Here is a 25,507-nt window from a genome sequence, read left to right on the forward strand (position 1 = left end):
AGTATGTGATCAAATAAATTGTTGTGTTCATCCATAATGAAATGTCCTGTATACATACACCCTTGGAGGTCGACCGGGGGTGGGGGTGCTACCTCCCTGAAATGAGTTTTTGCAGGCTGGGATGTCTGCCCCAACCCAAACGACGGGCCGAACGTCCACCCCCTACCGAATACCACGGCACGCCCGCCCCACGCCGCCGCCCGGAAGACGCGGCCTCACCTTGCGGCATGACGTCACCGGGCATGGCCTCGTCGCCTAGTGACCGGACCGGAGCGGATGTTTGTTATGACACCCGCGCGTTACCATGGTACCCGAGCGATGCCATGGCACCGGACGAGGCCTTCGCCGGCTACGAGGTGCGGTCGTGCTTGCCGAGACCGTGATGGTTAACCGGTTGAATCAATTGCGTTTAAACGAGTCGGCCCTACGCTCTGGCATTCTGGAGGGTGAGTGCTTTATCTCACCGTGTCGCCGTCCCTCACGGCCGGGATGCCGAGGTCAGCGGGGTTCGCTCCGGACCGCTGCCGCTCTCTGTGGAGGCAGGAACCGGTGAAAGTCGCTGAAGAGTGCGGCATATCAGCACACACACTCGGCAGCTTCTCCGCTGCCCGTGCCGAAGTTCGGCGTTCCGTTAGAGCCGTAAAGTCAGAGGAAATTTATTGTAGAAATTGAACACACTTTCACGGTCGACCAATCAAAAACATTTCTCAGCACCCTACTCTAACCACTGACTGTTAGTTTTTGTTGCCGATTATTAACCGATTGTTCTTTTGAGATTGTATTTTAAACATCACAAACAAGTTGGATTTAGTCGGATTTCATCCAGATGCAAATAGCAACTTTCATTTTGTGTTGTTCAATGTTAAAGAGGTGTGAGATGATACAACGCAAAAGGGCCACATTTTGTTTTAGTTGAAGCCTCAAATGGGTTAATGGATTTTAATTGCAGAACAAAACTCTGGCTTGAAAATTAATCCCTATTTTGCTTTCTGTGTCCCTTTGTCTCTCCTGTACCATTGATAACTCAATTGGTGAGCGGACTGGAAGGTTCTGATTTAGAGTAACACATACAAAATGCTAGAGGAACTCAGCAGGTCAGGTGCATATACAGAAAGGAATAAAGGGCCGAGCCCCTTCATCGGTCCGGAAAGGAAGGGGGAAGAGGTCAGAATAAGATGGTGGGGGAAAGGGAAGGAGTACAAGTTAGAAGATGGTACTGAAACCAGGTGAGGGAGGTGATAGGTGGAAAAAGTAAAGGGCAGAAGAATAAGGAATCTGATAGGAGAGGAGGGAGGACTGTGGGAGAAAGGGAAGGAGAGGCACCAGAAGAAGGTGATAGGCAGTTGAGGAGAAGTGTTAATTGTCAGCAAGAAGATGTTATTTCCAATCCACACTGACTGTAGCCTCCCCCATCAGATTTCAGAATGGACAACGAACCCCTGTACACTACCTCACTATTTTTTTCCTTTTTTTTGCTTTCATTTTGCACTGATTTAATTCATTTGTTATATATTTCTTAATGTAGTTTATAGTTTGTTACTATGTACTACTGCTGCAAAATAACAAATTTCACAATGTATGACAGTGATATTAAACTTGATTCTAGTTCTGAGAAAGGATAAGGGGGCCTGAATGGGAAATGAAGAAGGAGGGGAGGGGGAGAAGTTACCGAAAGCTGGAGAATTTGATGTTCATACGGTCAAACATTTGTGGTTCCAACTGAGTCCTGAGTCTGCAAAGGTTAATTGATCTTAGCTAGTTTGCCTCTGGGATCCGTGCCTTATCCTTATTATTACAGAAACTTCAGTGGAAAGTCTAAAAGGACCTGGTGAATATGGAATTACATTAGGTGTGGTACATTCCATCTCTCCTAACATTTGCTCAGGCTTAAATGTGAATACATTTGATAGCATCCTGAGAAATCCTTGAAATTTAGGCTAACATGCTGCCTCTCTGATTTTGTGGGTTCAAAAGTGACTGAGGCCAATGTGGTAACTGGAGATTCATCCACAGGTGGGCAGTAGGTACTTGTCAGGATGGATCGTTTGAGAGTTGGCGTGCTCCTTTCATTCACACAGGGCTTCTGTATGGATTCAAAGTTCTTGGCGTCATCCTTTACCCTCCATTTTTGATTGATCACGGGACAGTGTAGATACTGGAGTTTTAAAACTGCTTTGACCATTCCCCTCTGTCGATCTGTCATCTCTTCCTGCAGTGGCTAGAAGTAGAATGTTTCAGGAGTCTGTTGTTGGGCATGGTCCTTTAATACTGCACCAAAAGCTTAAATCCTTTATCAATTTCTGTGGCTTTTCTTTTAATCTTTACAATGTTTAATCATTAAATGTAGAGTTATGAGATTATTGTCATCTATGGGATATTGATATGTGAATCCGGCTGATATGCCTACACTAAGGTTAAAAATAATTAATTTATTAGCAGTATTAGCAGAAAAACTTGGAAAAGTGTCTAACTCAAGAGGTAAACGTAGTATATTATGTTGAAAGAATTTCCATGTTGCTAAGAAGAGGATGAAGACTGAGGATTAATTTAGTTGAAGTTTAAAATTGATGAACATGAAGGTGGCAGTAGGTGAAAGTAAACCAAGAAGAAACAAAATAAATATCCTGCAAAAGAATGTAAAAGGGAGATAGAAAAAGACAATGTATACCCCTTTGAGGCAGAGACAAAGGATCATAGTGGGGAATAACAAAGGCAGCAGAAATGTTACTGTACAGATAAGTTCTAGTATATTGTGATGGTATGTTCCTAAGAAACCTTGTATTATAGGACTTCCTGTTATAGAATAATAAGCTGTAGTTACCTTTAAGGCTCAGATTTAAGCAGGTTTACCTGATGACAATTGTGCTATAAACAATGCAGCCCATGTAATACAAATGATGTTTCCTAATCCATTGGTTCTGTTATATTTAATTTGTATTATAGAAACAAGCATCAGAGCACAACTACCTGTAACCTAATCGAGCATAGAGGTGAGCACATGTTCAAAACCAGGTCAGCAGGGATGATTGTTATATGGTGAGGAAATCTGAAAGGAAGGCTGAACAGAGACCAACAGGCAGCATACGGCCGCAAAATAATATCAGATAGCCAGAGAATGCATCAATAGGTTCTATTCCAAAGCAGGCAATATGAGCATGCACTAAAGATTAGATCAGCAAAGCAAGTACAGTGGATTCCAGTTAATTGGGATACATCGGGACCAATACATTTTGGCCCAATTAAGTGGCTGCCCCAATTAGCTGAAGTTTCATAGAAATAGTTAAAAAGGTCTAAAAAAAAGACAATGGAGTTTAATGGAGTAAAAAATATGTATTTAAATGAAATACAGGACAAATTAGATCACTACAGTACTATAAAACTGTGTATTTGTTCTTAATAGCTATTGATGGAGAAATTCATCCAGTGTACACTGTCGTGTTCTTTTGACTACAAGTGAGCAAAATCAATGCAAGCATCTAGAGCAGATTATGGACAGCCTTTATACAAGCCTTTTGATGATTGCATCCTCCAAATTTTCATTCTCATTGTTCATAACTTGCTGAAGTAGCGTAATTGTTGCATTTCTGGCAACTGAATGCTTGAAATTACAATGAAGAAAACAGTTCTGAATTGTCTTACTGCTTACTTCTTGTCAACTGTCAGTGACAAAAATCATTGCTTTTTGCACACAAACACATGCAACTACTGCTATTAAAAAACCTATCGCTCTAAGCATGGTGCAATGTCTATTGGCCAGACAAGTGCTCACAACTGACACAATTTAGAAGCTGTTCGGCAACCGTCTCCTGTCCCAATTAAGTGGCAAAGTATCCCAAATAAAAAACATGGAATCTGGCAATTTTTTCAGTCATTTTTTGTTCTTTATGAGTTAGCCCAAGTAAGCAGCTGTCGCAATTAACAGATGGCCCAATTAACCAGAATCCACTCACAAACAGGAGAAAATCTGCAGATGTTGGAAATCCAAGCAACACACACAAAATGCTGGAGGAACTCAGGAGGCCAGGCAGCATCTATGGAAAAGAGTATTGCTGTCATTTTGGGCCGAAACCCTTTGGCAAGACAGGAGTAAAAAAGCTGAGGGGTAGATTTAAAAGGTGGGAGGAGTGGAGAGAGAAACACAAGGTGATAGGTGAAACCTGAAAGGGGAGGGATGAAGTACAGAGCTGGAAAGCTGATTGGTGAAAAGACAGAAGACCATGGAAGAAAGAAAAGTGGGGAGGAGTACCAGAGGGATGCAATAGGTGGGCAAGGAGGTAAGGAGAGAGAGGGAAAAGGGGATGAGGAATGGTGAAGGAGAGGGGACAGGGGTGGGGGGAGGCAGTACCGGAGGTTCGAGAAATCAATGTTCATGCCATCAGGTTGGAGGCCACCCAAGTGGAACACAAGGTATTGTTCCTCCAAACTAAGTGTGGCCTCATCACAACAGTGGAGGAGACCCAATGTAGATTGGCAGACTGCTTCACCTACTCTCTATCCACCAGATAAAGCGGGATCTCCCAGTGGCAACCCACTTTAATTCCACTTCCCATTCCCATTTCAATATGTCTATCCATGGCTTCCTCCACTGTCATGATGAGGCCACTTAGGTTGGAGGAATCACACCTTGTATGACTTTTGGGTAACCTCCAACCCTGATGGCATGAACATTGATTTCTCAAACTTTCAGTAATGCCCCCCACCTCCCCTCTCCTTCACCATTTCCCATCCCTTTTCCCCTCTCTCACCCTATCTCCTTGCCCACCCATCAACTTCCTCTGGTTCTCCTCCCCACTTTTCTTTCTTCAATGGACTTCTGTCTCTTTCACCATTCAACTTCCCAGCTCTTTACTTCATCCCTCCCCCTTCAGGTTTCAGGCAACGGCTTCGACTGGTCAGCAAAACCTGGTAAGGGTAGCCGATGACCTCAAACCCTCGGTGAGTTAGGGCTTGTCTACCTACGCATGTGAAGACTGAATTCGGCGGACTACGCGAAGGAGACCACCACTTGGCGGTCCAACGAGTAGAAAGGCGGACCCAGCAAAGCATTGTGGAGCGCAGTCAGGGCACAGTGAGACACGTAGGACACTGCTGGCCATCCACTGCATCCCGACTTATCTCCAGCTGTCTCGACTCCGTCTTGCAACTGGATACAGATAGGTCGGGACGAGAGAGTGAGGCTGACGATTTGTGCAACTCTCCCTCACTCTAATCCAAGTCAAGCGCAAGTCACGACTCCAAACCCATTCCGCTAAAAAACTTCAAGTCCTGTGGTGATGGGTGAGTGGCGAAGCAGCAGGTGTGGATACACTGGAAGCTGTAGTCACAAACCTGCACACAGGTGGCCCAGGACATTGGGTCGTTCTCCGCTGGAATGAAGCGGCAGTGGAGCTCGGCAGCCCCCTGGGTGTCTGAGCAGTCCTCTTTAGGAATCGCTCTGCTCACCTCCATGGAGGAAGGGGCTAGAAAAGGTGCCTCAAACATAGCCTGCTTCATCTTACCCTGTCCAGCACACCGCAGCTGGCGGGGATCCCACTCAGCAGTTGAACTACAAAGAAGGCGAAAGTGAAGGTGCGCAACCTTAGCACGTGGAACATGCGAAATCTGCTTGACATCACCAAGGCTGTCAGACCAGAAAGAAGAACAGCACTGGTCACCAAAGAACTAGCCCGTTATAATGTGGACATTGCAGCACTCAGTGAAACACGCCTAGCAGACAAGGGCCAGCTTACAGAACGTGGTGGTGGGTACACCTTCTTCTGGAGCGGTCGCAGCAGCACTGAACGACGAGAGGCTGGCGTTGGATTTGCCATCCGATCCCACCTCGCTCGTAAACTTGCCATGCTTCCAGAGGGCATCAACGATCGCCTGATGACCCTTCGGCTCCCACTTGGCAATAAGAGGAGTGCAACGTTGATCAGCGCATATGCTCCAACAATGACCAACCCCAATGACATCAAAGATAAGTTCTATGAAGAACTTGACATCCCCATAGCAGCAGTCCCACAGTCAGAGAAGCTTATTGTCCTTGGGGACTTTAACGCCAGAGTGGGGACAGGTTACCAGACCTGGGAAGGGATTCTTGGAAGACATGGTATTGGCAAGTGTAACAGCAATGGCCTGCTGCTCCTCAAGACATGCGCTACGCATGACCTTGTCATCACCAACACCCTATGCCGCCTCCCTACCCGTAACAAGACATCTTGGATGCATCCACGCTCCAGGCACTGGCATCTGATGGACTATGTCATCACCAGAAAGAGGGACTGGCAAGACGTGACAGTGACAAAGGCCATGTGTGGTGCTGACTGCTGGACAGATCATCGACTCATAGTGTCCAAGTTTAAACTTCGCATCCTGCCTGTGAGAAGACCCCAAGGTCAGAAGACTGCAAAGAGGCTCAATGTCTCCAAGCTGAAGAGCAGCGTAGTTGCAGAAGAATTTTGTGAAGACCTAGATAGCAGGCTGCTTGACACACCCCAGGATGACCACACCAGCATTGAAGAGCATTGGACGGCTTTCAGAGATGCAGTCTACTCTACCGCTCTCGAACACCTCGGACCAGCAATCCGTAGACATCAAGACTGGTTCGATGAGAACGACGAGGAGATACAGGCATTGTTGTCAGAGAAACACCAACTGTTCAGAGTGCACCAGAACGATCCCACATCACAAGCAAAGATTGATGCCTTCACCAGTGCAAGACGGAAAGTGCAGATGAAACTCTGTGAGATTCAGGATGTCTGGTTCAGCAATAAGGCCGATGAGATCCAGGGCTACGCAGACAGTCACGACACCAAGCGTTTCTACGATGCTTTGAAGGCTATGTATGGACCTCAGTCCTTTGGCTCCTCCCCCCTCCTCAGTGCAGTTGGGACTCAGCTGCTGACAGAGAAAAAGCAGATTTTGGAGAGATGGGCTGAACACTTCAACCAGGTCCTCAACCGCCCTGCCGAAATCAATGATGAGGCCATTGCTCGCCTACCTCAGGTGGACATCAACCTGTACCTTGACAACCTCCCCACAGAAGAAGAAGTCAGAAAAGCCATCAGGCAACTTTCTTGTAGCAAAGCACCAGGATCAGATGCAATCCCTGCTGAAGTCTACAAAGCAGGAGGCCCATTCATGATACAGAAGCTGACTGAGCTCTTCCAGTCTATGTGGAACGAAGGAAAGGTCCCACAACAGTTGAAAGATCCCAGCATAGTCCACATCTACAAGAGGAAAGGCAACCGCCAGTCTTGTGCCAATCACCGAGGCATCTCCCTCCTGTCCATAGCTGGGAAGATCTTGGCTCGCGTCCTGCTTAATTGCCTTCTCCAACACCTTGAGCAAGGTCTCCTCCCAGAAAGCCAGTGTGGCTTCCGTGCAGAGCGTGGAACTGTCGACATGATATTTGCTGCACGCCAACTCCAGGAAAAATGTCAAGAGCAGCACAGCGACCTCTTTATGACCTTCGTCGATCTGACCAAGGCATTTGATACGGTCAGCAGAGATGGCTTATGGAAGATAATGGAGAAGCTTGGCTGCCCTAGCAGGTTCATCACGATTGTTCGGCAGTTCCACGATGGCATGATGGTGAAAGTTTTGGATGATGGTGATGAGTCAGAAGCCTCCCCAGTGATGAACGGTGTGAAGCAAGGATGCATTCTCGCCCCTACACTCTTCAGCATGGTCTTCTCTGCTATGCTGAATGGTGCCTTCTGCGATTGTCAGGATGGTATACACGTCAGATACAGGACTGGTGGTGGGCTATTCAACCTCCAGCGTCTACGGGCTGTTACAAAGGTAAAGGAGACCGTCGTCAGAGACCTCTTATTTGCTGATGATTGTGCCCTCAACACCAGCACAGAGCAGAAGATGCAGCGAGAAATGGACTGCTTCTCACGAACCTGTGACAACCTTGGACTTACAATCAGCACCAAAAAGACCAAAGCTATGTACCAGCCCGCACCCGGAAAGCCCTACCAGGAACCACACATCACAGTAAAGGGGCAGAAGCTACTGGCAGTCGACAGCTTTACTTATCTGGGCAGTACTCTATCACGAGCGGTGAACATAGATGCAGAGATCAGCAACAGAATTGCCAAAGCCAGTGCTGCCTTTGGGAGACTCTGTGAGAATGTATGGGAGCGGAGAGGACTCAGCCTTACCACCAAGCTGAAGGTCTACCGAGCAGTGGTTCTCACCACCCTCCTCTATGCCAGCGAGACCTTGACTGTCTACAGCAGACACGCTAAACAGCTCAACCACTTCCACTTGAGCTGCCTCCGCAGACTTCTCCATGTACGATGGCAGGACAAAGTCCCAGACACGGAGGTCCTGGAGCGGGCTAGCACCCATAGCGTCTATACCCTCCTACAGAAAGCCCAAGCCAGATGGGCTGGCCATGTCATCAGGATGTCTGACAGTCGACTACCAAAACAGCTGCTGTATGGAGAGCTGAGCCAGGGCAAGCACTGAGTTGGAGGGCAGAAGAAACGTTTCAAAGACTGCCTCAAAGTGTCCCTCAAAGACCTCAACATCAATCCCAGTAGCTGGGAATCGCTTGCTCTGGACCGCCCAACCTGGTGGAGCAGGACCACTAAATGAGCGTATGCAGCAGAAATCAGACGCACCGCAGAGGCTCAGAGGAAACGCAAGGCTCGAGCTACCTCCACTTCCACTGCAGCACCTACCCTCATGTGTCCCACATGTGGGCGAGCTTTCAGGGCCTGGATTGGCCTCACCAGTCACCTCCGGACCCACAGTCACAAACCCTCCACCTGACAGAAGTCGTGGTCGTCTTCGACTCCGAAGGATGAACAACATCACCTTGTGTGTGTCTCTCTCTCTCCCCTCCCCACCCATCTTTTAAACCTACTTCTTTTCTGCTGTTCCTCTCCAGTCCTGTTGAACGTCAACAATACTCTTTTCCAACTCAGCCTGGCCTGCTGAGTTCCTCCAGCATTTTGTGTGTGTTCACCGGAATCCATGATACTAGAAATTTTCATTTCCTTGGGAGATAGTCCTAATGGGCAAAAAGACAGCTTTCTACGTGGGCTCTCAGAGCTGTCCTAACAGTCCCTATCCCCCACATTTCCCTGTAACTAATTCCTTTCAACATATCGATCAACTTCCAGCTCTCTGGGTACACATCTAACCCCCCCCCCCCCACCCGGGTAGTTGTGGCCAATTAACCCCTCAGCATGCCATTGGGATGTGGGAGGTCACAGGGAGAACAAATAAGCTCATTACAAATGTACCCAAGGTCAGGATTAAACCCCTTCACAGGAGTTGTGCAGCAGCAGTTACAACTGTTGGGTCACTGTACTGCCCAAGAGTTAAGAGGAGCTAGTATCTTCTCTCTTGTTCCTGCCTCCCTTTTCTTCAATCAATATCATGATCATCTTACTCTTTGTTCCCAGTTCCTGTAGTGGATGTGCAAGGAAAGAGAGCATGAGCTGCCAGCAGAAGTGGTGGATGCAGTTTCAATTTCAATATTTAAGAGAAGCCTGGATAAGTACATGGATGGGAGGGGTATGGAGGGCTATGGCCCAGGAGCAGGTCAATGGGTGTAGGTAGAATAATAGTTTGGCACAGACTAGATGGGCCAAAGGGCCTGCTTCTGTGCTGTTCTGGACAATGTTTCTCACCCTCTGCATCCCATCTTGGCTGAACAGAGGAGCCCTTTTAATAATAGACTAAGACAACAGTGCTGCTCCAAAAAGCACTATAGGAAGTTATTCTTACCCTTGGCAATTATGAGTCAACCTATAGCCAGAGAAGTGATGACCCCTCCTGTTATACTGTTTAAGGTAACTTTAAAAAAAATTCTTCTCTTCTAGTATTTGTATATCTGTGCACTTGTATTGCTACTGTAACTTCCTTTGGGATCAATAAAATATCTACCTATCTATTTATCAAGTGCTCTATGAATGGCATGGACCTTTATAGGTATGTACTGCTTTGTAGGGAAACCATGATGATTGAATGAGTTTGCGCCTATTAATCTGGTGGTGGCACTATTCCACAGCGAGAACAGAATTCAAATAGAAGAGAACACTATGTCAAGGGGGCTGTCTCCTTTCTGTTGTAAGATTAAAGCATTAGATGAAGGTTAGTCATTGAGGCTTGATTTTGTCACTCTGCTAATGAAATGTCTCTACATTATGGAAAGGTATGATTACACTGCAGAGGGTGCAGATGAGATTAAAGAGGATGGTACCAGAACAGTAAAGTTTTTTTTAAATATTATTTATTTATTGAATTTTAGAAATTACAAGAATAAATGTAATAATGAAATGATAAGAAAAGTGATATTAACCCTCCCCCTCCCCTTAACCCTCCCCCCTTAACCCTTATCTAAAGAAAAAGAAAAAAAAAAGAAAGAAAAGAGAAGAAAGATTGCCTGGATATCGGAGGATCCCCACATGTTCCATGGAGTTCAAAATAATTTTGATATTTATTTTCACTTTCCCCAATTACTATAATTTTATCTTCAAAGGACCTATGTATCTAATCCTATCTTTCGTAAGTATGGTGACCAAATTTTCAAAAATATCTCATATTCATTTCTTAAATTATACGTAATTTTTTCAAATGGAATACAGAACAGTAAAGTTGTAGCTGTGAGGAAAGATTGGGTAAGGTAGGATTGTTTTCTTTAAAACAATGAAGTCTGAGGGAAAATTGAATCGAGGCATTATGAGGGGCCTGGACAGATTAAATAGGAAGACTATATTTCTGTTGGGAGAGAAGTCAAAATACATGGGGAAGAGTTTTGGTAAGCTCTTATGCTAGAGAGAGATGGGGTCTGGGACTCTGTCTGAGTGGATGGGAGACATGGAAACCCTCATAACATTTAAAGAGGACTTGGATATATACTCAAAGAACTTATATATAGTAATTCTAAAGGTACAATGGCCAGATGGCTTCCTTTCAAACTACATATTTTCTGTGCTTGGAGAATGGTGTGTAGCAGGAGAAATTTTCCATCAGCTTATTGAAAGATTGACCAACTGTGACAGTAATGATTCTTAAAAGATTATTTTACATCTTGTTGACATCATTGACAATGCCTAGATTATGGAGAAAAGATTCCCTCACCAGTAATTTCATGTAGCTTCTTGGTCCTTAATTACCATTAATTATTACAGATTAATTTTTTGGTTTAATTCCCCAAGGTGGAATTCAAATGTGTGTGCCTACACAATTGTTCTAGGCTATTTAGTGCTATTCCGGTAGGTTAACTAGTCAACAGATATCCAGGATCTTATGAGGTGAGCTTGGAGTCAGTTCTAATGGAAAATTCTGCAGTGGGTTTGATGCCTACATGTTCTGATTCTGAGATGGGATTTCAACAATTACAATTAAGACTCATTCCAGTTAACTACTGAGGCAAAGTTCATCACTGAATTGATTAGATATTGGATAATTTAATTATTTTTGTTGTATCAACACTTAAGATGAAGTATAGGAGCAGTATTAGGCCATTTCACCCATTGAGTCTGCTCCGCCATTTCATCATGGCTGATCCAATTTGCCTCTCAGCCCCAATCTCTTTCATTGTCCCCGTATCCCTTCATGCCCTGACTACTCTAGAATCTATCAACCTCTGCCTTAAATATACCCAATGACTTGGCCTCCACAGCCACCTTTGGCAACAAATTCTACAGATTCACCACTCTTTAGCTAAAGAAATTCTCCTCTACTCCATTCTAAATTGATGTCACTCTATGGCTATGTCCTCTGGTCCTAGATTTCCTCACCATAGGAAACATCCTCTCCACATCCACTCTATTAAGGCCTTTCAACATTCGATAGAAGAATCAGGGGTGTCATTGAAACCTGACTTCTAGTGCATACAGGCTCAGAGTCATCAAATGCACCTCATATGATAAGACTTTTGTGAACCTTCTTTGAACCCTCTCAAATATCAGCACATGCTTTCTTTGCTCACAATCCTCCAAGTGAGGCTTCATCAGTGCCTTTTAAAGTGTCAACATTACATCCTTGCTTTTATATTCACATCACAAATTTCACGTCACATGCTGGTGATAATAAACCTGATTCTGATATTCTAATCCCCTTGAAATGAATGCTAACATTGCATTTGCCTTCCTCACCACTGACTCAACTTACAAATTAACCTTTAGGGAATCCTGTACGAGGACTCCCAAGTCCCTTTCCACCTCAGATGTTTTAATTTTCTCTCCATTTAGAAAACAGTCTACAATTTTATTTCTTCTACCAAAGTGCATGATCATACACTTCCCACAGTGTATTCCATCTGCCATTTCTTTGCCCATTCTCCTAATCTGTCTAAGTCCTTCTATAGCCTCTCTACTTCCTCAACACTATCTGGCTCTCCACCTATTTTACTACTGGCCACAAAGCCACCAATTCCATCAACCAGATCATTGATATATAATGTAAAAAGAAGCGGTCCTAACACAGACCCTCGTGGAACATCATTAGTTACTGGCAGCCAACCAGAAAAAGCTCCTTTTATTCCCACTCTTTGCCACCTGCTAGTCAGCCAATGTTCTATCCATGCCAGTATCATTTTTGTAATGCCATGGGCTCTTAACTTGTGTGGCAGCTTGTCAAAGACCTTTTAAAAGTCCAAGTACAAAACATCCACTGATTCTCCTTTGTCTATCCTGAGAGTTATTTCTTCAAAGAATTCCAACAGATTTGTCAGACAAGATTTTCACTTTAGGAAACCATGCTGTCTATGGCCTTTTTTATCAAGTGCCTCCAAGTACCCCAAAAACACATCCTTAACAATCAACTCCAACATCTTCCCAACCACTGAGGCCAGACTAGTTAGCCTATAGTTTACTTTCTTCTGCCTCTCTCCCTTCTTGAAGAGTGGAATGACATTTGCAATTTTCTAGTCTTCTGCAACCATTCCAGAATCTAGTGATTCTTGAAAGATCATTACTAATGCCTCCACAATCTCTTCAGCCACCTCTGTCAGAACCCTGGCATGTACACCTTCTGATCAGGTGACATCTATCTCCAGACCTTTCGGTTTCCAAGAACTTTCTCTTTAGTAAGAGTACACCTTATGACCCCTGACTCCTGGAAATTCCACCAAATTGCTAGTGTCTTCCACAGTAAAGACTGATGCAAAATACTTATTCAGTTTGTCCGCCATTTCCTCGTCCCTCATTACTACCTCTCCAGCATCAATTTCCAGTGGTCTGAAATCTACTCCTGCTTCTCTTTTATGCTTTACTTATCTGAAGAAACTTTTGGTATCCTCTTTAATATTATTGGCTAGCTTACCTTCGTATTTCAGGTTTTGCTTCTTCATGACTTCTTAGTTGCCCTCTGTTGGTTTTTAAAAGCTTCTCAATCCTCTAACTTAGTGGTCACCAACCCGTCGATCGCGATTGACTGGTCGATCTTTGAGACTTTCCCAGTAGATCCCGAAAAAAAAAGAAAAATAAATACACAAACACTGTTGAGAGATTGTTTCCGGGTTGCGGGGTTTTAGTTCTGTTCTTTCTCCCCAGTGCGCATGCATGTAGCTCTCCTGCACTACGCAGTGTAATTCAGTGGTCCCCAACCAAGCGAGGAAACAATATGAGTCAGCTGCACCTTTCCTCATTCCCTGTCACGCCCACTGTTGAACTTGAACCCACGCGAGGTCAACAGTTGCCTAAACACCGTGATGCCCTCGTGCGGCTGGCAGGAAGTGCCGTTGCTACCGGCTTGGAGTGCAGAAGGATGGGCACCGCCCCTAAACCTGTTTAGCACACCGAATGTTGGTGGGGAACCCGGCGCTGAAATATTCGCAGACAGCCTAATTTGGGCTCAGGGTTTCGTAAGTAGCAGAGCAGCTACCGCGCTGTGATCTACTGAAACAGACTTTTGTCGGCCAATAGATCCTACAAGGGGGGCGGGCATTTGTCTTGTCGCACACCTCACTCGGTCGGTCGCTCTCTCCGGACTGCGATCGCCGTGGCCCCGACGCGCGGACCTCTGGCCCTGACCTTGTTCTCTCACCCCAGCCGCACCTGGCAGCTGGTGGGCGGAAGACTGGAGTTCAGGCCCAGAGGCTGTCTAATGAGGCAATGAAGCCCTCAAAACTGCTTTGGTACCTTGAGTCCAAGCACCCCGCACTTAAAGACAAACCCGCTGAGTTTTTTGAGCGGAAAAAACGTGAGCAAGCGAGACAGCAGCTAAGTGCCAAGAGCCACGAAAACTAAATTGCGGAATAGACTGGACATAAGGAGCCTTCTTCGAGTATCGCTGTATTCCGGTCATGTTTAACACCAACCCCCCCCCCCCCCCCACCCCCCCGTTGGCCGGTCCGCAAGAATATTGTCAATATTAAATCGGTCCACGGTCAAAAAAGGGTGGGTACCCCTGGTGTTCATACATTATTTCTACTTCCGGGTTGCGGGGTTTTACTTCCAGTCTTTTCTGCCCGGTAACTAATGCGTGTAACTAATTGATCTGGAGTCAATCTTGCCTTTCACGAAGGCTGAGATAGGGGATCTTGGGCTTAAAAAGGTTGGTGACCACTACTCTAACATAACTCTAAATTTTGCTCTATTATATGCCCTGTCCTTAACTTTTATGTTGGTTATCACTTCTCTTGTCAGCTATGTTTGCATCAACCTGCCTTTAGAATACTTCTTCTTTGGGATGTTTACATCTTGCATCTTCCAAATTGCTCTCAGAAGTTCCAGCCATTGCTGTTCTGCCATCATCCTTGCTAGTGTCCCTTTCTAATCAATTTTGGCCAACTCCTCTCTCATGCCTCTGTAATCCCCTTTATTCCATTGTAATACTGATACATCTGACTTTAGCAATTCCTTCTCAAATTGCTAAGTGAATTCTTATCATATCACATCATTTATTTATTGCAAGACTAAAATCCTTACATTTACTTATATAAATGTACTTATCCCATTGGATTATCACTAAAAGGTGGAACTGTTAACCTCAAGGCCTAGGTTGCTTGTTTTGATACTGTCTGGCTCTTACTCCTCTCTCTTCTTTAAGGTGTGACAAAGATTTTGTGAAACCATGGCAAATTGGTCTGAATCTGAAGATCTAAGTAAGTCATTAGTTTTTCGTCTGCACGAAGGCACTCCTGAAATCATCCGGGATGTCCTCCTTGAGCGTGGTTGGGTGGAATTCGATGAAAAAGTGCAAGATAAGCATGACTGGAATCTATACTGGCGACCTGGTTTTTCTAATGCCGAATATGACAACATCATGCCTTGGCAAAGACTGGTGCACTACCCTAACAGCATGGGCATTACTCGAAAGGACAATCTTGCTCGTAATTTGAAGCGTATGTTAGGAATTTATGGACCTAATATATATAACTTCAGCCCTGTAGCTTTCATCCTTCCCAATAACTACACCAAATTTGTTGCTGAATATACAAAGGACAAAAAGGCTAATGGAGGAAAGCCAGGATACTGGATCTGCAAGCCTGTGGATCTCTCGCGTGGCAGAGGAATATTTATATTTCAAGATATCAAAGACCTGACATACAGTGGTTCTGTTATAGTGCAGAAATACATCACCAATCCCCTTCTCATCTCTGGTTATAAATTTGATTTGCGAATCTATGTTTGCGTCACCAGTTTCTCGCCATTGACAGTTTATATTTACCAAGAAGGTTTGGTGAGGTTTGGGACAGAAAAATATAACCTCTCATCTCTAGACAACATATATGCTCATTTAACAAATACTAGCATCAATAGATTTGGACCCTCTTATACAATGGATAAAGAACGTGTTGGTTCAGGTTGTAAATGGACAATGAGCCAATTCCGTGCTTTTTTGCACAGCATGAATATAAATGAACCACTAATGTGGCAGAGGATAAGCAATATTGTAACAATGACACTGCTTACAATCAGTCCTTCCATTCCATCCCCTCCTAACTGTCTTGAACTGTTTGGTTTTGATATCCTGATAGATGATAACATAAAGCCATGGCTTTTAGAAGTAAATTATAGCCCAGCACTAATGATAGAGTGCAATGCTGATGTGGTAGTGAAGAAGGAACTATTATACGACCTCATTGATTTGCTGAACTACAAAGAGATAGACACATTACGCCAGAAAGGTTACCCAAGATCATGGCAATATAATACCTTGTCTCGTAGCTATCCTTCCTTTTGCATAATTAACTCTCACAGAAATCTTCATTCCAGCACGTCTAAAAGAAGAAAAGGGCCTTTGAAAGAAACTTGGTCTTCCAGCATGCACAACCATTCACTGCTACTCTGCCGCAAAAGTTGTAGTCATTCTGTTGTGTGCAATGAAAGTTCTGCCAGTGAAGACCCACTAGTGGACTCTACCAAACCAGAAGTGGAAAACAAATCCCCCCAGAGCAGCAAACTGCACCACTCCACTGAAGAATGCATCAGAAAGGTGCATGGTTCCAGGGGTGGGGGATCTGCCCATTGTTCAGAAACCAAGGAAAGCAGAAAGCTCACCAGACAACTGCCAAAGAAGACCTTGACCTCACAGTTGAGAGAAAGTTTGAATAAAAGTTTGAATTTCCCACTTTGTACACGAAATACTATTGACAGGACAAGGTTGCTGGAAGTACATAATGCACTGCCTGATCAGAATTTTCCTAAAGTGAGTCTGCGGCTTCCTACCTTTACGTTGAAGTATGATTTGCCACCTTTCCCACAGTACAGCATTTCAGATTATGACAAGAAGCCCATAACTCGCATAGGTGACTTCATCCTGACATTCCCATTCAATGAAGTGACTCTGAAGGCATCTCAGGACCCCTTAAACATGAGGGTAATAATACAGGAACTGCAGAAGTTGCTGAAGAGACAGATGTTCAGGGAAACTAAGAACACAAAACCGAAGTCTGAACCCCATCCTGGGAACTTCTTTAATAGAAGAGAGCACTTTGACCCTCTTTTGTGGGGACCACGCCATCCTCCATTGCTCAGTGAATATTTCGCTGAAAGCTAAATACTTGAACATATGCATTATTCTAGTTGAGTCAATTCTAGGATACTGAGATACATCCTAGTATGTGCCTATGCATCCTATGTATCATCTATTCAAATAGAAATAGATTATAGTTCGGAGATTTTCCTATGTCTTTTTTAAAAATGGAAAACAAATATTTATTGGTCTGATTTATTTGAGCCAACTGTCAAGCAATTCAAAACTCACTTTATTTCCAGCAGTATTTTTCGCCAGTGATTGGAATAAAGAAATGATTGTATTTGAACAATAGACTATGTTCTGCATATCCATCATGTGGCCAGGAAGTGATGGGACCTTAATAAAACCAGCTGTTTACAGAGTTATGATGCAACATGGTTTGTGGACATTTTTTTTATAGTGTAGTTCTCGAAATCCTATGCTGGAGGAAACTTTAAATAATGAACTTTTAAAATCCTTTTCACTGTGTTATGTAACTTTGACAGATCACTTGCCTCAATTATCAGCACTGACTCTGAGTGATTAATTGACTTTAATAAAAAATATGCATTTGATTTGTGTCAAATACATTTTACTTTTCTACAACTACAGCAAATATTGAAAAATTAATGTAATCCCTGAATAAAATTCATGTTCATATTCAAAATGCTGTATTATGGAATCACTTTTCATATGAATTGTTGACTTTTTTAAACTGTGTAGTTCATTCACTGTTTTGCAGGATGCTTATGTACGTTAAAGGGTCTCACTGGACTTCCCTCATAAGTCACTTTCTATTCAACTGCTTGGCACTGACACTATATGAATCATGTATGCTAAGATTATAATGAATTGGATACAATTTACAGTACTGTACTGTATTTGTAGTTAAAGTTGAGAATTATAATACTCCATTGTATTCTGTAAAGGGACCATAATAATATTTTTATTCATTGTCTTTCGTTGTCAGTCTTCTGTTTATATCTATTCTGATATTAATCTGAACATGCCAGGCTATCTACCCAAAACAGAAGTATGGGAAAATGCTTCGAATCACAAGTACAATAAGTTCTCTTTGTCCCTTATCTGTTTCTGTTGGTTTACTTCAAATAATGCAACCTAAAACCTTTAATTGGAATTCTAACTGTAAATTATATATACACTTTAACATACATTCTCTAATTTAACTGCTGATAAATAAACTATATTAATACCTTAAGCATTGTGAATAATTATATTTGGTTACTTGTCAACATCTTAGGAAAGTTTGCCTATCAACATCAACAGAAATGTTAAAGCTGTAGCCCACGGAGTCTGTCCCTGTTGTTCACAGCAGAAACACTACTCATTAGCATTCCATGTTATCAAAATTGCAGCTTTCCAGAACATTCTATAGAAGGCCAGTTTAATTCTGTCAGTACATAAACCTGTCAAGTACCCTCAAATGCATTAATATATTAGCTATATACTGACTCAGTAGCATGACTGACTCAATAGTAACAAAGATTCAATGACAACAAAATATAAAACATTACTGCACAGTACAAGCCATTCTGCCCACGATGTTGTGCTGACATTTTAACTTACCCTAAGATCAATCTAACCCTTCCCTCCACACACCCCACTATTTTTTATCACCCATGTGCCTATCTAAGAGTTTCTTAATGATTCCTAATTTATCGACCCCCTAGCACCAACCCAGCAAGCGTGTTCCACATACTCACCGCTGTCAATGTAGAAATAAATTAACTTTGATATCCTCCCTATATTTTCTTCCAATTACCTTAAAATTATGTCCCCTGCTATTCACCATTTCTGCCCTGAGAGAATGACTGGCTGTGCACTTGATATATGCCCCTTATCATCTTGTACACCTCCATCAAGTCACCTCTCACATCCTCTTTCACCCCAAAGACAAAAGCTTTAGCTTGCTCAACCTATCTTCCTCTGCACCCTCTCTAAAGTGTTGACATCCTTCCTAAATTAAGGCAACCAGAACTGAACAATATTCCAAGTGTGGTTTAACCAGGGTTTTATTGACCTGCAACATAAGACACGACCAGAATTAGGCCATTCAGCCCACTAAATCTGCTCCACCATTCCATCATGGCTGACTTAGCACCCCTCTCAACCCCATTCTCCTGCCTTCTTTCCATAACCTTTCGTGCCCCTACTAACCAAGAACCTATCAATTCTGCTTTAAATATACTCAATGACTTGGTCTCCACATCCATCTATGGCAATGAACTCCACAGATTCACCACACTCTGGCTAAAGAAATTCCTTCTCATTTCTGTCCTAAATGGATGTCCTTCTATTCTGAGGCCATGCCCTCTGGTCCTACTCTTAACCACTATAGGAAACATTTTCTCCACATCCACTCTGTCTAGGCCTTCCAATATTCAAACAAGAGAAGATCTGCAGATGCTGGAAATCCAAGCAACACATAAAATGCTGGAGGAAATCAGCAGTCCAGGCAGCATCTGTGGAAAAGAGTAAACAGTTGACGTTTCGGGTCGAGACCCTTCATCAGCACTAGAGAAAAAAGATGAGAAGTCGAGGTAAGAAGGTGGAGGAAGGGGAGGAAGAAATACAAGGTAGTAGGTGACAGGTGAAACCGGGCGAGGGGGAGGGGTGAAGTAAAAAGTTGGGAAGTTGATTGGTGGAACAATTAGAGGCTGGAAAAGGGGGAATCTGATGGGAGAGGACAGAAAGCCTCGGAAGAAAGGAATGGGGAGGAGCACCAGAGGGAAGTAAGGAGATGAGGTGAGAGAGGGAAATGGGAACGGGGAATGGTGAAAGGTGGGGTGGGGGGGGGGGGGGTTGCCATTACTGTAAGTTCAAGAAATCGATGTTCATGCTATCATGTTGAGAGGATACCCAGACGGAACATAGGGTGTTGTTCCTCTAACCTGAGTGTGGCTTCATTGCGGCAGTAGAAGAAGCCACTGGTCAATGGAACGTAGGTGCTCTGCGAAGCGGTCTCTCAATCTACGTCAAGTCTCAGCTACAGTATATACGTGTTATATTTCAATATTTGATGGACTTCAATGAGATTCCCCCATATTCTGCTAAACTCCAGCAAATACTGGCCCCAAGCCATCCAATGCGCTTCATATGTTAACCCTTTCATTCCTGGAATAATTCTCGTGAACCTCCTCTGGACCCTCACCAATGCCTTATAAAGCCTCAGCATCACATCCTTGTTCTTATATTTCAGTCCTCTTAAAATGAATGCTGACATTACATTTACCTTCCTTACAACCAACTCAACCTGCAAGTTAACCTTTAGGAAATCCAGTACATGCACTCCCAAGTACCTTTGCACCTCTTATTTTTGAATTCTCTCCCCAGGTAGAAAATAGTCTACGCCTTTATTCCTTCTATCAATGTGCATGACCATACACTTCCCTACACTATATTCCACCTGCCACTTCTTTGCCTATTTTCCCAATCTGTTCAAGTTCTTCTGCAGACTGCCTTCTTCCCCAACACTACCTACCCCTCCATGTATCTTTGTATCATAAAACATAGAACATAGATCATAGAAATCTACAGCACATTACAGGCCCTTTGGCCCACAATGTTGTGCCGACCATGTAACCTACTCTAGAAGCTGCCTGGAATTTCCCTACCGCACAGCCCTCTATTTTTATAAGCACCATGTATGTATCTAAGAGCCTCTTAAAAGACCCTGTTGTATCCACCTCTACCACCACTGCTGACAGTGCATTCCATGTGCCCACCACTCTCTGTGTGAAAAGCTTACCTCTGACATCCCCCCTGTATCTCCTTACAAGCACCTTAAAACTATGGCCCTTCATGTTAGCCATTTCAGTCCTGGGAAAAAGCCTCTGACTATCGATTAATGCCTCTCATAATCTTAAACACCTGTCAGGTCACATTTCATCTTCCATTGCTCCAAGGAGAAAAGACCAAGTTCACTCAACCTATTCTCATAAAGCATGCTCCCCAATCCAGGCAACATCCTTGTAAATCTCCCCTGCACCCTTTCTATGTCCTTCCTGTAGTGAGGTGACCAGAACTGAACACAGTACTCCAACTCCAAATGAGGTCTAACTAAGGTCTTAGATAGCTGGAACATCACCTCACAGCTCGTGAACTCAATCCCATGGTTGCTGAAGGCCAACACACCATACACATACTTAACAACACTGTCAACCTTTGAGCATCCTGTGAATACAACCCATTTTCTCCCTGATCCTCCATACTACCAATATCTTACTATTAAAATTATATTCTGTCTTCAAATATGACCTACTGAAATGAACCACTTCACACTTAACTGAGCTGAACTCTAACTACCACTTCTCAGCCCAGTTCTGCATCCTATCGATGTCCCGTTGTAAACTCTGACAATCCTCCAGACTATCCATAACACCCTCAACTTTTGTGTCATCAACAAACTTACTAACCCACCCTTCTACTTCCTCATCCAGATCATTTATTAAAATCACAAAGAGGAGGGATCCCAGAACAGATCCTGGTGGAACACCACTGGTTACTGACCTCCATGCAGAATATGAACCATCTACAACCTTGCTTGCTGTGGGCATGCCAATTCTGGATCCACAAAGCAAAGTCTCCTTGGATCCCATGCCTCCTTACTTTCTATTTTTTTATTAGTTTTTTAATACATGTTCTACATAGCTACAGATAAAAAAAACACCGGATCAAAATTAAGAACATTGATACAGTGCAAAAATAAACATACAATAATAATATGATACAAAGAAAGATAATTGAGAAAGCACCCAAATTGAAGACATGTAAAATTAGTATCCTCCCCATGCCCCGCAACAAAAAAAAAACTCCAGACCAACCACAACACAATATAGAGAATATAAATCAGGACAATCAAACCTCCAAAACTGTAAATACACTTAGCAACAGAAGATATTAATGCCTACTACAAAAAAAAGGAGCTGAAAGCAAGGGACCGAAAAAAAACCTTAGTTAAGAGGAAGGTTATGAAAGTACTCAATAAAAGGTCCCCAGACCTTATGGAACTTTAAATCTGAATTAAGGACTGAATAATGAATTTTTTCAAGGTCTGAGCAGGCCATAATATTGTTAAGCCATTGAGCATGTGTGGGTGGGGCAACATCTCTCCATCTAAAGAGGATTAAACATCTAGCCAGGAGAGAGGCAAAAGATAATATTCGACACTTAGTCGAACTCAGACGTAAATCTGTCTCACCCCAGAAACCGAACAAAGCAATTAAAGGGTTAGGTTCTAGGTGGTGATTCAGAATATACGATAACGTTATGAAGACATCTTTCCAAAATTTCTCCAAGCTAGGATAAAGCCAGTACATATGAATGAGAGAGGCCTCGCCCCTTTTGCATTTATCACAAAGCGGACTGATGTTAGGGTAAAACCGAGATAATTTGGATTTAGACATATGGGCTCTATGAACAATCTTAAACTGTAAAAGGCAATGGCGAGCACAAAGAGAGGTTGAGTTAACCGATTTGAGAATCGAGTCCCAAGTCTCATCAGATAAGGAGGTATTTAAATCATGCTCCCATGCCATTTTAATTTTATCCACAGGGGCACATCATAGGGCTGCTAATTTATCACGAATAAATGATATTAAACCTTTACCTAGTGGATTGATAGAAAGAAATAAGTCCATAACATTTTTCTCAGGCATTTCAGGGAAGTTAGGGATTAAAGGAGTAATAAAGTGTCTAATTTGGAGATATCTAAAAAAATGAGCATTAGGCAGATTGAACTTAGCAGAGAGCTGTTGAAAAGAGGCGAAGCGATTATCAATAAAAATATCTTCAAAATGTCTAATACCCTTCCTATACCAATCATGGAAGGCTGAGTCATACGTAGTAGGTAAAAAAAGGTGATTATGTAAGATAGGGCTAGAAAAGGAAAAACCATGGAACCCATAAAATTTCCTAAACTGAGCCCATATACGCAAAGTGTGCCTGACAAGAGGATTAACTATTAATCTGGACAAACTACTAGGGAGTACAGAGCCGAGAAGTGCAGAGATAGATAATTCTTTAGTGGAGCTCAACTCCATTGCCACCCAGTTAGGGCACTCGGGTTGGCCATGGATAAAAGACCAAAAGGTAGCACAACGTATATTGGCTGCCCAATAATATAAACGAAAGTTAGGTAAAGCCATGCCACCCTCTTTTTTAGATTTTTGGAGATAAACTTTGTTAATTCTAGAGCGCTTATTCTTCCACAGATATGACAAAATAATAGTCTAAGAAATCAAAAAAAGATTTAGGAATAAAAATTGGGATTGATTGAAATAAATATAAAAGTTTAAGGAGGACATACATTTTAACAACATTCTGCCTCCTTACTTTCTCAATGAGGCTTGCATGGGGAACCTTATTAAGTGAATTCCATATATACTACATCCATTGCTCTACCTTGGTCAATGTGCTTTGTTACATCCCCAAAGAATTCAATTAGCCTTGTAAGGCACAATCTGCCCTTGACAAAGCCATCCTGACTATCCCTAATCAGATTAAGTCTCTCCAAATGCTCATAAATCCTGCACCAGCATCTTCTCCAACAACTTACCCACCAGTGAAGTAAGACTCACTGGTCTATAATTTTCTTGGGTTATCTCTGCACCCTTTCTTGAACAAGGGATCAACATTTGCAATCCACCAATCCTCTGGTACTTCTCCTGTCCCTATTGATGATGCAAAAATCATTGCCAAAGGCTCAGCAATCTCCTCCTTTGCTTTTCACAGTAGACTGGGGTATATCTCATCTGAACCTGGTGACCTACCTAACTTAATGCTTTTCAAAAGCACCAGCACATCCTCCTCCTTAATGTCTATATGCTCAAGCATTTCAGTCTGCTGCAAGTCATCCCACCAGTTTCCAAGGTCTTTTTCCCTGGTGAGTACTGAAGCAAAGTACTCATTAAGTACCTCCACTACCTCCTCTGACTCCATGCACACGTTTCCTCTATCACGCCTGACTGGTCTAATCTCAGCTGGCTCATCCTCTTGCTCTCCGCATACTTGTAGAAACTTGGGGGTTTCCTTAATGCTGCTCACCAAGGCCTTCTCATGGCCCCTTCTGGTTCTCCTAATTTTATTCTTAAGCTCCTTCCTGGTAATGTTGTAATTTTCTAGAGCTCTAACAGTACCTAGTTTCTTGAACCTTTCATAAGTTTTTATTTTCTTCTTAACTAGGTTTTCTACATCATTTGTATACAATTGATCGAATACCCTACCATCCTTTCCATGCCTCAATGGAACATATCTATGCAGTATGCCATGCAAATGTTCCCTGAACATTTGCCACATTTCTGCTGTACATTTCTGTAAGAACATCTGCTTCCAGTTTATTCTCCCAAGTTCCTGCCTAATAGCATAATTTTACCCCCTACCCCAATTAAAAGTTTTCCCAAATTGTCTGCTCCTATCCCTCTCCCAAGCTATGGTAAAGGAGATAGGGTTGTGATCACTACCTCCAAAATGCTCTCCTACCAAGAGATCTGACACCTGACCAGGTTCATTTCCCAATACTGTACCAGATCAAGTACAGCCTCTCCTCTAGTTGGCTTATCTACATACTGCGTCAGGAAAGCTTCCTGAACAAACTCCACCTCATCCAAACCCCTTGCTCTAAGGAGATGCCAGTCAATATTAGGAAATTTATAATCACCAATCACAACAACATTATTATTGCTCCATTCCAGCATCTACCTTCCTATCTGTTCCTTGATGCCTCTGTTACTGTTGGAGGGTCTGTAAAAACACCCAGTAGAGTTATTGCTCCCTTCCTGTTTCCGACTTCCACCCATAATGACTCAGTAAACAATTCCTCCATGACTTTCTCCTTTTCTATTGCCCTGACACTATCCCTGATTAGCAATGCCACACCCCCACCTCTTTTTGCCTCCCTCCATGTCCTTTCTGAAACATCTAAAGCCCGGCACACTCAGCAGCCATTCCTGCCCCTGAGATATCCAAGCCTCTGTAATAGCTACAATGTTGTAGTTCTATGTATTGATCCATGCTCTAAGTTCATCCGCCTTGTTTATGATACTCCGTGCATTAAAATAGACACATCTCAAACCATCTGGTTGAATGCATCTTTGCTCTATCATCTGCTTGTCCTTCCTCACAAACTCCCTAACCTGTCTCTACTTGAGCGCCAACCACCCCATCATCTGCCTCTTCACTTCGTTCCCAGCCCTCTGCAAATCTAGTTTAAACCTTCCCCAATGGCATTAGCAAATCTCCCTCCCAAGATATTGGTTTCCCCCACCAGTTCAGATGCAACTCGTCCCACTTGTACAGGTCACCCCTTCCCCAGAAAAGGTTCCAATAATCCAAGAACTTGAAACCCTGTCCTCTGCACCATCTTCTCAGCCACTCATTCATCTGCACTATCTTCCTATTCTGACCTTCATGAGCTCGTGGCACCAGGAGTAATCTGGAGATTACCACCTCAGAGATCCTGCTCTTCAACCTCCTTCCTAACTCCCAAACTTACTGCATGGTACCTTTACTCTTCTCCTGCCTATGTCATTGGTACCAATAGGTACCACAATCTCTGGCTGCTCACCCTCCCCTTCAA

The 25,507-nt window shown here is 43.3% G+C and overlaps 1 protein-coding gene across 1 annotated transcript; it reads left to right on the plus strand.

Annotated features, from left to right (window-relative positions):
- The first annotated feature begins 336 nt into the window (after positions 1–336).
- ttll2 (tubulin tyrosine ligase-like family, member 2) lies at positions 337–17,486 on the plus strand. Its single transcript, XM_073051640.1, has 2 exons — positions 337–446; positions 15,001–17,486. The coding sequence occupies exon 2, from the start codon at positions 15,025–15,027 to the stop codon at positions 16,951–16,953; it is 1,929 nt and encodes a 642-aa protein (XP_072907741.1). The 5' UTR covers positions 337–446; positions 15,001–15,024; the 3' UTR covers positions 16,954–17,486.
- The last annotated feature ends 8,021 nt before the right edge of the window (positions 17,487–25,507 follow it).

Source organism: Hemitrygon akajei, chromosome 7 (genome assembly GCF_048418815.1).
Source record: "Hemitrygon akajei chromosome 7, sHemAka1.3, whole genome shotgun sequence".
Taxonomy (NCBI): domain Eukaryota; kingdom Metazoa; phylum Chordata; class Chondrichthyes; order Myliobatiformes; family Dasyatidae; genus Hemitrygon; species Hemitrygon akajei.